The sequence below is a fragment of the Equus caballus genome, chromosome 19, assembly GCF_041296265.1.
Source record: "Equus caballus isolate H_3958 breed thoroughbred chromosome 19, TB-T2T, whole genome shotgun sequence".
NCBI lineage: Eukaryota > Metazoa > Chordata > Mammalia > Perissodactyla > Equidae > Equus > Equus caballus.
In genome coordinates, this window is record NC_091702.1 from 32,094,371 (window position 1) to 32,107,655 (window position 13,285).

The 13,285-nt window shown below is 44.4% G+C and overlaps 1 protein-coding gene across 1 annotated transcript in view; it reads right to left on the minus strand.

Moving 5' to 3' along the window:
- Positions 1–10,983, minus strand: part of KLHL6 (kelch like family member 6) — a 54,659-nt gene extending 43,676 nt beyond the window's left edge. Inside the window, exon 1 of the mRNA XM_001496444.5 lies at positions 10,592–10,983. Within this exon, the coding sequence (XP_001496494.1) occupies positions 10,592–10,884 (293 nt within the window). The 5' untranslated portion in view covers positions 10,885–10,983. The remainder of the gene's footprint in view (positions 1–10,591) is intronic.
- Between the last annotated feature and the right edge of the window lie 2,302 nt (positions 10,984–13,285).

Consider the following 13,285-nt stretch of genomic DNA (forward strand, 5'->3'; position numbering starts at 1 on the left):
TAAAATAAAATAGGGCTGGACCCGTGGCCGAGTAGTTAAGTTTGTGCACTCTGCTTCGGCGGCCCAGGGTTTTGCCGGTTCGGATCCTGGGCACAGACATGGCACCACTTATCAGGCCACGCTGAGGGGACGTCCCACGTACCACAACTAGAAGGACCCAAAACTAAAATATATACAACTGTGCGTTGGGGGGCTTTGGGGAGAAAAAAGGAAAAAAAAAAATTTAAATCTTTAAAAAAAAATAAAATACAATAAAATGGGATGGCATTTATATTTATGGTGAAGGATTTATAAAGTTACACCACCTTCTCTTTCTCTTTCCAGTCTTGAAGCTCAGCACGGCCCTCAGCAAAAAGGAGCAGTCCATGTGGTTTGCTACAGGCCCCCAGCCTCGCTTTCTTCCTCCCCTTCTCACCAGGCGGGGCCCCCTCCTTGGGGCCTTGGCCTTAATTCCGACCCTCCTCTCCTCTCCTTGTAATTTCTGCAGCCCCCTGAGGGTCTCCCTAGAACAACGGGGCCTCCACACCACAGCCAAAGGGCTATGTTAACAGAGATCTCGGATCACTTTCCTGCTTAAAAACCATTCCGTGGCTTCCCACCACCTACCTATAAGACACATTTCAAATTCTTCATCCTAGCCCAACAAAAGCTTTCACCATCTGCCTCTGCCCATCTCTCAGCCTTATCAGCCCAGACACATCCTTTACTCCAACCTTACTCTTCTATCTGTGGTTCCCATACTTACGCTGCATGAAACCTTCCCAGATGTGTTTCCTTTTGCCCAGAATGTTACCCCCGTGCTCCTCCTCACTTTGTCCCTTCTGGCCAATGCCTACTCAGCCTTCAGAACTGTGCTCAGATATCACCTCTTCCAGGAAGCCTTCTCTGATTTCTCCATTCTGATTTAATGCCCCTTCGCTAAGCTCCCACAGCCCCCTGTGCAGAGTTTCATAATAGCACTTATCAGCCTGTACTGTAAACATTGATTTACTTGTTTTTCTCCTCTAACTGATTGTGATTTTGAGGTCAAGCAGGAACCATAACTCATTTATCTTTGTATACCCCGGGCCTGGCACAAAGTAGGCATTTGATAAATTTGTGTCAATTGAATGAAGACATGAATGAATAGATGGATGGAATTGCACTAAACCCACTCAACAGTACAGTAGTGAAAGCTTAATATTTTGCACCCCTCCACCGCAGATATTTGCACCTCAAGAGAGATATGATCTAGAGTTCTGTAATTAAAGGCCTGAAGGGTGGGAAGAGTGCAGGTTTTCATAGCGATTACCAAGAATTCTCTCCCCCTCCGTCTCCAGGTTCATCTGCAAATGAGACAGACATCTCCTGCCAACCCAACCTGCCATCCTGAGCTTTAAGGATACTGCCAGTCACCTGAGAATTTTCCTAAATTTCCTAATCTCCATTCTCTTTGTCCTATTTTGTTGTGTGCTGTATCTACTAACCCCACCTTCCAGGAATTATTCACTGGGCAGTTGCCCTCCCCTAGTTTCCCCCCACCACCGAAATGTCCTTGACGTCCAGCGCCTCTCACTTCTGGAAAATGCTCTTCTCCCCATTCAGGTCCCACTCAAATCATATGGTCCAAATGGAAGCTTTTTTACCTTTTTACCAATCTCTCTCTCTTTCTCCCTCTCTTTCTCTCTCTCTCCCTCTCTCTCTCTCTCCCACTCTCTGTCTTCCTCTCTCTCTCTCACACACACATACACACACACACACACACACACGCACACACCCTTCACCTCTTTGGCCAACAGTGGACTCCTAAGCAAAGCTGAGCTGATCGTTGTGCCCTACTTCCTGACACAGTGATTGGTCTGGGATTGGGTAATTGAATGAAGCTGGGCCAATCAGAATCTTTCCTGGGTGCTTTTCAGACTGAAGCTAGCCCCTCAGTTTCTCTCTGGAACCAAAGCTGGGAGAAGTGAGTCTCAGAGTTGCCAACAGGTAAACTCCCCACCACGAGGGAGCAGTGCATCTAAGAAATCCCACCTGAGAGAGAAGCCCAGTGAGGGTGGAGAGACAGCGCTCTGACTGCACTCAAGGCCCTGGTTCCCCTTCCTCCCGGCCTCTGCTGCATCCTGGCCCTTCCTATGATTCCGTTGTGTGGCCGAATACCTTCCTCTTTTGCCTACACTGATTTGACTTGAGTTCCTATCCCTTGCAACCAAAAGATTGCTGACTAATATAGGAACATTGAGCAACATGATGGATGGCGAGTTCCAGGGCAGCTTTACCAAAGACACAGATGTTCTGCACATAGCCAGCTCTTCTCATGGCCTGTTTGGCATTTGCTATATGAGAATCTACTTCTGAAAGGCATCTTCATGCAGGGGCAGTTGCATATGTGTGCACCTGATGCACAGATAAAGCTCAGAACTTGAGATGTGAGTGATGAAAGTATTTCTCTGTTGTGTTTTAGTTGAGAGCTGCCTGGAACATTATTCAAAACTGGATAAGAATAATTTTTCTCTTCTTGATTGAAAGAAGATCCACATGCCCTAGACACCAGGGGTGGAAATGACAGAAATGAAATTTTACTGAAAATTCAAAGGACCCAATTGTTCTTCTTCCCTGGGGCAGCAACCCCAGCCCAGCACCTTCCAATCTGGAAAAAGACCTGCAGGATCGCCATGCGGGCATAGCACATCTGTGTCCAGATGGCCACATGAGGGACCTGTGAATCCACAACAATCTGAAGCATTTTGAATTTCTTCACTGTTCTTTCCAATTTTTCCTATGGTGACCATCATCTTCCCTTTTCAAAGTTGTGCAATAGCCTCCCGCCTCTGTGAGGACTTCCTGCTCTGCCCAGGATGCTACTTAATCAGTGATTGAATTTGCGGGAGGAATGTCAAGTATTTATTCATGTCAAACATTTACAGAATGTCTGCTGAATGCCAGCCATTGCCATCGTTCCAAGAACCCTCTTATAGCTCACACTTCCAACCTGTTTCTAGTCCATACATGATGGGTAATGCCTTCAGGGCACACACTCCTGCAAGGGGTACCCAGGCTACTCACAGTTTGGAGGGAGAGGAGTAAAAATGAAAATAATTGTCCTCTTTCCTGCTGGGACCTCAGGGTCCTTAGCTCTGATGCTTATGTAACAAGAGTCATGGAATTCCCTAACACTCGTATAATTTTCATGATACTTTAACCCCTATTCTGCACCCAGTGCAGGCCTGGCACATAGTAGCTGCATATAAAGGATCCTTGTCCGTTTTTGGTTGCCCAGCATCTGAAACTCTCCCCAAGTGTGGCAAATTCTCCCTCTGAATGGGACGCAATGTGCAGCAAAAGCCACTTCTCTATCCAGGAGCTTCAAAGGCCTGAAGTTAACTTTCCCAGCTTCTGTCACAACTAACACACTAACATGTGTAACTCAGGCTTGACCAATCAGATAAACCAACGCCGAGCTCTGAACTGGAAGCTGGTGATGCAAAGAAGCAGGGACAGGGGAGAACCCGTTCTGGTGGAGGCAGCAGAAGCAGCAGCAGCCTCCAGTTTCCGGAGACAACAATGGCAGCAGTGCCAGTGGCCACAGCTGTGCTAGCCTTGGCCTCCAGGATCCTGCAGCAGCAGGGGACCTCCCTACTCGGGTTCTAGGTGCCTTTGGGCTGCAGTCCTGGCCACTGCCTGGCCTCCCTTGCTCCTGTCTGTTTTCTGAGTTTAGTACTCTAGCCCTCCGGGGGTTTCTGTGAGATACCTACATAATCCTCCTCTTTTCAAAAAAGCCAGTTGATTTCTATTCCTTGGAACTAAGAAATCTGACTTCTTACCATGCATAAAATGTTTAGGCAAATAAATTCATAAATGAATCCATTTTACTATTTGTTTTTCAGAAAAAGAGGCAGACACAAATCATTAGCCTCACTGTGTTGTAGATAATGGCATCAAGCCTCAGAGAGGCCAAGCAATCCTCCAGGATTTATACGGCCAATAAGTGGCAGGGTCTGGACTCAAATCCCAGTGCCAGGACTTTAAGATCAGTGTTCTTTCCACTATTTGTTGGAAGTACCACCATGTACAGCGGAGCAGAACCCTGCATGGTCTCTTTTGCACTGACTGACCCTCTATCAGACAATACTCCTCTGCTATTTATAGGGTTTTGTTGGCCAATTTTTTCAGAAGTGGGTGGCCAGGTCCTTCTTCCTAGTCTGTCTTAGTCTGGAAGTTCCACTGAGACCTGTCCATCATGGGTGACACTGCTAGTATTTGAAATACCAGTGGCATAGCTTTCAGCATCACAGCAACACGCAGCCACCACAGTGTGACAACCAACAGACAGGTGATATGGTTCCCTGACTGGGAAACAAACCCTGGCCACCGTGGTGAGGGTGCCGAATCTTAACCACAAGACTACCAGAACTGACTTCTTTCCACTATACCAAGCAGTTATTGGTCGCAGCCCCAATGATGTCCTATGGGTTCTTGAGGCTTCAGGAACTATCTCTTCACCTCACACCCCGACCTGCCTCCTTATTTCTTATTTAATGTTTTGACCCAGACTGGTGCCCTGAGGCATGCTGGGTCTTTGCCACTACAGGGATCTGTCAGCTCAGGCCCCAGACAGACAAATTGGACTGAATGTTCTCATGGTAACTGCCTCTGTGTGTGCGCATGTGTACATGCACCCAGAGGCAATAACTTTCACATTTTCCCCTCATTTCCAGCTCATGTAGCCCACACTAGTGCACGGCCGGGAAGGGGAGTTAATGGTCTCGCACAGCACAAGTCCTGACAACCACATTCCTGCCCAGTGGAGAGATGTGTTTTCAGTTTGGATCCCAGTGGGGAAACCATTCTTCCCATCAAAGTGAGTTCTCTCGAGGGTGAAATGGAGACACTGCCATCCTCCTATTGTTATCTAACTGCTCATATCGTTGTGAGGACTAAATGAAGTGAAAAAGAGTCCAGCAAAGTTTGTAGCATGAAGTAAATACTCCAAAAACGTGGACCATTTCATATTCCAAACTGCAAAAAATACTAGTACAAAGATATTTATTACCACATCATTTATAAAAACAAAATATAGGAAGCAACCGATATCCACAATGAGAGGATGATTTTCATATTATGCATCTATTAAAAATGGTAACTAAATAAATAAATCATAGTTTTGAAAACTTGGGAGCACACTGGAGGAAAGATTATAATGAAAACAAGATGCAAAGCAAAACTGTATGTAAACTAAGTTTACAAGTATGTAAAAATATGCATATGAAAAAAGGCAGAAGAATAACACCAAAATGAAAACTAACTTTATCAGAAAGTCCCATAATCCCTTATCCCAAAATCTTGCAGCCGGCTGTGCTTTGACATTAAGAATTGGTTGGAAATTACCACATCTTGACTATTGCATAGCACCGCCAGCTCTCCTTAATCCAGCACATTAGCGCTTCAGCAGTGAATGTATGAATAGTTGTCCTGAATGGAATAAATAAAGACTCCAGTAGCCTCCCCTCAGTTCAGAGCAGAGGTCTCCACCGGAGCAGTGCCCGTCAAGTCACAGATTTGTCCATCAAATAAAAAAAATTTTTCCTTTATCAGCACTTTAGGGATTTTGGAATTGCAGATAAGGGATTATAGACCTATAGCACTTAAATATTAACCAGCATATTGATTGTGCCAAATGAACGACATTAAAGGTATTAATTACAGGACCCGATGCTAGAAGTACAATCGTCAGTGCACTTGAGTTCACCAGGCGTACCCACTGTGATAGCAGCAATGCTCAATGCTTTTGCCATTAGCCAGATTTTTAATCCAGACCCACATGGCCTTAACTCGTTCTTGTTTTCCTTTGCACTTCTTCTGTCACCTGCACTTGCTGGCTCCTTTTTAGACATCTTACATCATTATGGAGAAAAAGCAAAGGATTACAGCATCTAAACATGGCCTAAAAGTAGCTTCTCAGCCCACTTTCTGCCATCCAGTAATTGGTTAATATATAATAATGATTAATAAATTGTGATAATACCATTCCCATTCCCAGCCTGTGCTTGAATTTTGTAGCTAGCGGTCAAAGCCCGCTCATCATAGCCTCAGGCAACAGCCCCACAGACTAAGGTACTAAGGTACAAGGCAGGGGTTAAGGTCCAGGCAAGGATGTGGGGCATCAGCAGCAAAAAGGACCTAGTTGTTGACTCAGCCTCAGCCTGGAAGCTTTCATATTCTTGTAGCAAGACTGGTCATCAGTTAGGACTGCGAGAAGCCTGACGGCCACGCCCCCGCCCCCCCCCCCCACCACAGCACCACTGTTCTCCTGCCTCTGCCAACCCTGGGAATCACAACATAGTCGCCCTCCCAGGTGAACATCACTTACGGAGTGTGTCACATTCTGCAGCGTAGCTCCCTCCCCCCACAAATGGCGAGAACCACTGGTTGGATGGAGATCCTTCAGGAGCCAAGGCTCCAGATGCAGGAGGAACAACCCCCTCCAATGACTGATTTGGGGACCTGTCTAAAAGCCTAACACAAATGGCCACTTTATTAGTAATCTTATAAAAGTTTTAAAAACATTACTCTGAATGTTAAATCTATGCTTCCCTTGATTTTCCTGCCATGAGAATTTTCAGACACCATGACATTTGGCTGTTTCACATTTAACGTATGTTATGAGCTACTTTTTAAGCTGTCTTTTCCCTTGCCCTTTTCTCACTCTCAACTCTACATATTTTCCCAACTTCCTCATTCCACTCAAGACTTTTAAATAGGCCCCAAAGGGAACTACATTGTCTGAGTTACTAATATGGCCCCTGTTTACGGCTACCATGGTTACACATGCAACTAGACAATAGCTGGGCAGCAGGTCAGAGAACATGTACTGGATGATGGAAGGAAGGAAGGAAGAGTCTGGGGGAAAATGGAACGGATAGATTCTGTGATGCATTGGACCACATGAAAGATCAACGTGAGAGGCTGTGAGCAAAAGATACCCTGAAAATGAAGCGAATGGAAAAAGTGAATTATTAACTTCAGGAAAGACAAAAAGATTTATAAGAAAGGAAACATAATCATATCACACAATTTGGCTCAACAGGAAATAATATTTTCATGGACATAATGTAAACTCTTAATACAAATTTATCAAACAAATGTGATAACATTATATTGAGAGATCACAGGGAAGGGAAACGTATGGTGGGAGAGTTAGGTATAAGTACTAAGTCCTTATCAGACATACTAGGAAATCAATAAATGATATCTAACATTGAGAAAGCAAGAAAGAGCAGTTTAAGCATATATTGTAGAAATATAAATATAAAACCAGAAGAAACAGCTGAATGTCAGAAATGGTGGCTTCTGGTGAACAAGACTGAAGGGTGGAGGAGGTGAAGAGGAATTTTTGTTTTTCATTATAAGCCTTTAAAAGAAATTTGACTCTGTTAACTATCTGCATATAGTACTTTGATAAAAATGAGTTTTAATTTAAAAAAATATACATGAAAGGGCCAGACCGGTGGTGCAATGATCAAGTTCACACACTCTGCTTCAGCGGCCCAGGGTTCACCAGATCGGATCCCAGGTGCGGACCTACACACCGCTTGTCAAGCCATGCTGTGGCAGGCTTCCCACATACAAAGTAGAGGAAGATGGGCACGGGTGTTAGCTCAGGGCCAGTCTTCCTCAGCAAAAAGAGGAGGATTGGCAGCAGATGTTAGCTCAGGGCTAATCTTCCTCAAAAAAAAATATTATACATATATACACATATATATATATACGTGAAAATTTGAAAGGCTATGAAGAGATAGTTCACAGAAAAAGAACTGCAGATGACCTTTAAACATGTGAAAAGATGTCTAACCTTATTAAAAATAAGAGAAATGCAAATTAAAGCTAAATTGAGATACCATTTCTCATCTATCAGATTGGGAAAAATTCAAAAGTTTGATGCCATCTCTTTTTGTTAAGGTTGTGAGGGGTGCAGAACGATTGAACCCCTATCAAGGAGAATCTGGCAATATCCAGTAAAACTTCAAATGCATTCTCTTTGACTGACCAAACCCTCTTCCAGAAATGCCCCCCGAGACACTCCTGCATGCATATGAAACGATATATGTGTAAGGTTATTCACTACAATATTGTTTGTAATGGCAAAATATCAGAAACAATGCAAACGTCTCTCAATAGGGGACTTGTTAAATAAACGATGGAAAATATTTATGTTCTCAATGAATAAAGAAAAAAAACCTGCATAATTGTCCAACCAGCTTCCAGGCCCTCCAAGGTGCAGAGCACTGTTCGGAAGCCTCTCAGACAGCAGACTCTCTGCTCTTCCTAAGTCTGAACATAAGGGGAACTTGGTTCTCACCCCCTTTCAAAATCTTAGAAACAAAGCAAGACAGGCAGTGAGGCAACGTCTGACTTTGTGCCTGTCCTAAGTTCAAATCCCACTTGGTCACTTTATTAACTTTAGTTCCTAATCTGTAAATGAGGATAAACATCCCTACCTGGAAGGGTTGCTGTGGGATAGTGTATGAGGTGGCACAGGGCCTGGCCCACTATAATAAGTGCTCAACAACAGAAGTTATTAGTAGTAGTAGTAGCGGAAAAAAGAATCCTGTCTCCAGGACTGTGTTCCTGATAGGAGGAAAGTCGTCTTGGAAATACCAAGATAAGAATCAGAAGTCACTGCTTTGAAGAAAAGAATAGAAGGAATTTCCCTTCATGACCAGGCCGTTTGGGAAGAGACGCTTTATCCACAGGCAGACACATGCACCGCGTGGGCGCCTCCAGCTTCTCATGGCCACAGCCTCCTCTGACAACTGGCAGACGCTTTCCCTCAGTATCCTACATCAGCAGAGTCAGAAGGACCTGAGCCCACACATCTTCGGTTAGGACAAGAAACCCGAGGACCAGAGAAACCAGTAATGTACTAGAGAGCACACCACCAGCAGTCCAGTTCCATAGCCAGGCTGAGCCACTAACAAAATCGCTAACAGAGGAAACATTGTATGGGAGCAGTTTTCCAGTAATTCAAAACAGAAAGAAAGAAGCTAACAGTGAGTACTCAGGACATTGAGCTAAATTCACTTTCCTTCACTTCTGAAAGGGGTTGTGATCAACGTGAAAGCATGCGATCAATAGAGGTGGAGTAAGGAATGTGTTTATCTATGCCAATCCATCTTTATGGCTGTGCCTATGCCTTATCTTTTATGTGCTTCCTGTAGAATGAAGTCCCAAATTTAGTGGCAGTTTGTATTGCAGTGAAAACAAGGATTTCTAAAATGTACCCAATCGCGGCTTCAGCAGTGACTAGATATGTAATGTCGTTTCCACTTCCTCATCTGTGAAAGGGGACATCAGCCACCTTCATCGTGCTACTGCAGAAATAAAATCAGATAACTATGTCTGGCTGGCACGTAGCACCCGCTACTTCCCAGGAACCCAGATATCCCTCGCCTTGTCTACAAGTGGGATCTAATCATTCTCACAACAGCCCGCTGACCCTGCTCTTTGAATTCCAAAGAAAGATTTTCCCCTAACCATCTCAAAAAAGTGAAGAAAAAAAAATGCCATCCATGCTATTTACATAGGTAGTTTTTCATTTCCTCAGAACCAAGAGTTAAGAAGAATCTCGTTAAGAAGAATTATAAGGGTATTTCTTTTTCAAGTTTCCCAAATACCTTGTTCGTCCACATTTCTCTTGGAGACTGGTTCCCCCCGTGTCTACACCAATCTGGGGAACTCTGGATCCAGCCATATTCACTGGGTTCCTGAATCTCTCACATTCCTAATCCAGGCATTTGCTCACGGTAAACACTCAACAAATGGCTCTCAGCTGAACCAAGCAGAATAAGGTGAAGATTTCAACAAAGACCTGGTGAGTGTCTTCTATATGCTAGGCACTGTATGAGACTCTTTTCCCTCTCATATTTAATTATTACAACACTTCTGAGAAATGACCATCATTGTCTCCATTTTACAGATGACAAAACAGAGACTCAGAGCATTGTGACTTGCCTAAAGTCCCATGATTAAGAAGGAGCAGAGTGCAATGGAATCCAGGTCTCTGAGTTTGTTGTAACTAGGATTCACTCTCTTCTAAAGCACATTTTAACTGCTTTCCCTTTTCATCCACCCCCTGCCACAAACAGAAGCCCCTAATTTTCAGCAAGTCATTTGATAGCTCCAAAAAAGGGGCCACACCCTTTTCTCTACCTCTACTGATGAACAAGGACAACATCATGTTTCCAACACACTAGTCAGACCAAGAGGGAAAAGTCCCTGTGACTTAAGTAATTTTCCATCCTCTGGAATAAGGACACATATACAGAATATTTAACACATATACAGAATAATTAAATATAATAATATTATATTTAAATAACACAATATATAAACATTGCCTCTAAACGGTGCCAATCTCTCTTTTAATATGGCTTTAAATCCTAAAATCTAAGGTTTAATAGTTTCCTTTCTTGTGTCTTGAATAGACACAAAAACTTAAACAGACTTACAAGCCGTAAATGCAACAGCTAACTAGTTAAATTGGGCTCTCACAGCAATACAGATTTTCCTTACAACTTGCACCCAATTTGACGCTGGACCTAGGCATGCTGACCTGAAATAGTTGCTGGCCGCGGCAAGCACCACGCGGTGGCAGGAGAATTCCTGAATGTCCACACACAAGATGACATCTGTCAGAGAGTTTTCCACACGGAGGGTCTCCAGGCCATTCTGCAGAATTAAGGAGAGTCCCGTGTCGTCAAATTTTACCTTATCCCCATTTAAGATTTCTACCAGCTCTCCCCTTTTCTGGGAGGGCTCATCTGTAGAAGGTGCCAGAGGCCCTTCCAAACTCTTCTCTACCACATCGCTCATGGTCCAGGTGCCCCTTTGTCCTGCCATCAACATCCAGACTGAAGGAGTGCCCAAGTTTCAGGCAGGTCACATTGCAGAAGCTGAGCGGATTTCCTGTGCAGGGCCCTCCACTTATCACCAGCTGTCACACACACATAACAGGAAGTCTCGCACTTTCTCATCCTGTTACTACAAACACCAGTAACTTCTATTCTTCTTCTTTCTGTGAATCATCACAAGGTTAAAAATTACTTAGAAGGGATATGTAGGAAGGGACTCCGGGAGAGAAGGGGTGGCTTCTGAGTCTCCTGTTAGTGCTGTGTGGTTATTTTGGTCCATCTCGCCCCTCATATCCGTGAGCAGGAAGCCTCTGGTTCTGGTTATTACATTTGTTCTCCTGGTGCTTCTATAACCCAAGGTGTCGATGATGAGACGGGCAGGGGGCAGTCTACAATCCTCCCCCTCCCTCCTCCCAGGAGTCTGAGACTCCACGACGAGCCTCTTCCCAGTCCCTCGGGAACCTTGGAAAACCTGCTTATCTCTGGCATTCTCATTTCTATTAGCACTACACATCTTCTGTCTTTATCTTCCTCCCCGCTCAAGGGAAAACAGTGTCATGGCAAACATTGCTGTTCCCTACCCTCCCCAAAAAATGTCTGTTGTTTCAGATATGACTCTATAGGCAGAAAAGAAATGGTCTCCAGAAACGCCATCCTCAGAGTCTTCTGTCTTAGAAAACCAATCAGGATAGGTCAACGCTGGATTGCCCTAGCAAGTCTCAAATTGGCCTGGTCTCACCCAGCATCTGTTGATCATGCATCTAGTGGTGGATCATGAAGTATTTTCGCTACCTCTGCAAGTCTCCATTAAATAGTTGTAACTATCTTTTGTTATTAAACTCCCACTATAGCCTAGGAAATTTACAAGAGTTAATGTTTTTTAATCCTTAGACCCAATGGAGTACTTTCCTCATTTTACAGCTAAGGCAACAAAAGCTCTGCTCAAGTGAGTGACAGGGCCTAGTTCTGTGTGGCTCCAAAGCTTGTGTTTCCTCCACCACCATCAGGCTATCAGAGCTGTAGTATCATGTCGGCCCTAATGGCTGAGACTCCCACCGAGAGAACTGCAGGGCTTGCCTGCCACGGCCGCACCAGTCCCAGCGCCTCCCCAAAGTGGCCTCCACTGTTTCGCTCCTGCTCTCGTTCACCTTCTAGCAGTGGGGAGCACTTCCCACTCCTGATCAAAAGGAGTTCCAGTTCTTTCCCTGTCCTGGTCAGTGGTGATTGAGCCGTCTCCAGGAGTCCCAGTTCTGCCTCAGCTCTTCTTCTCTTCCATGGATATTTACTCTTAAAATCAGGGTCTTTGATATTTCCCCCAAACTTGTTCTTTATTGAGAGCTCTGTCAATCAAGATGGTTTTGGCTTCAATAACAGATTATCCCATCAAAAGTTGTTTAAACAATAGGAGTCGCATATTAAAGAAGCCAGAGGGGTGGAGTCACAGGTTGATCCAGAAGCCCAGTGATATCACCAAGGACCCAAGATTTTCCCATCTTTCTACTGTGTTACCCTCAGTGTGATGGAGACGGCCTCTCGTGGTTACATAATAGCTGCCACAGTACCAAACATGTCTTCACACATCCCCAGTCCAATATCAGGAAGAAAAAGAGCAGGCCTCTTCTCCTCCATCACTCTCTTTTCACCAGAGAGAAAATATTTCCTAAAATCCTCATCAGACTTCTAGGCCACTTGGCCACCTCAGGCCAAACACCAGGAAGTATAAATGCAGTACCATGATTGGCTTGAACCAAACTTGATTTATCCATTGAAACTAGTCCACCCAAGATCAAGGAATAGCCATCTGATAGCTGAAGAAAATCAGAGCCTGTTAGCACAGAAGAGGAGGAAGGGCTGGTATACAGTTCATCTCCTGTGCCTGCCACAAGGACAGACACCATCCTAACTCTTCCAGCAGGCCTTGTCTGAGAGGAGCTCAGGACTGCTACCTCCATGACTCTAACCACCACTCTGGTAGAGCTGAGGCCAACACCCCACCCAAACCCTCTCAGGGCATTTTGTCCTCCAAAACCTCTCAAATTATAGACAACATTGGCCACATTCAACTGCAACACAACCTCCCCAAATAAAACAAAACTAAGAATAAAACAGTTTTTCATTCATGACGGATCCTGTTTACCACGTTCCCTTGTTATTTTTCAGATACCATCAAGCCCAGCCACCCCATCCCCTGACTTAAGCAGGTAACTGTTAGCTTCCCCCCAAACCTCCTTCTTTCTAGTGGGCAAGCACACAGAGAGTTGTACCATAGGTATGATAATGTCTATGATGATATTTCAGTTCAAAGGTAAAAAACACAACCAGTTTGGCATCTATGTTAACCTGAATATGCTCTGAGATTCAGCACAAACTGGTAAATATTCTTTATTGCTACAGAC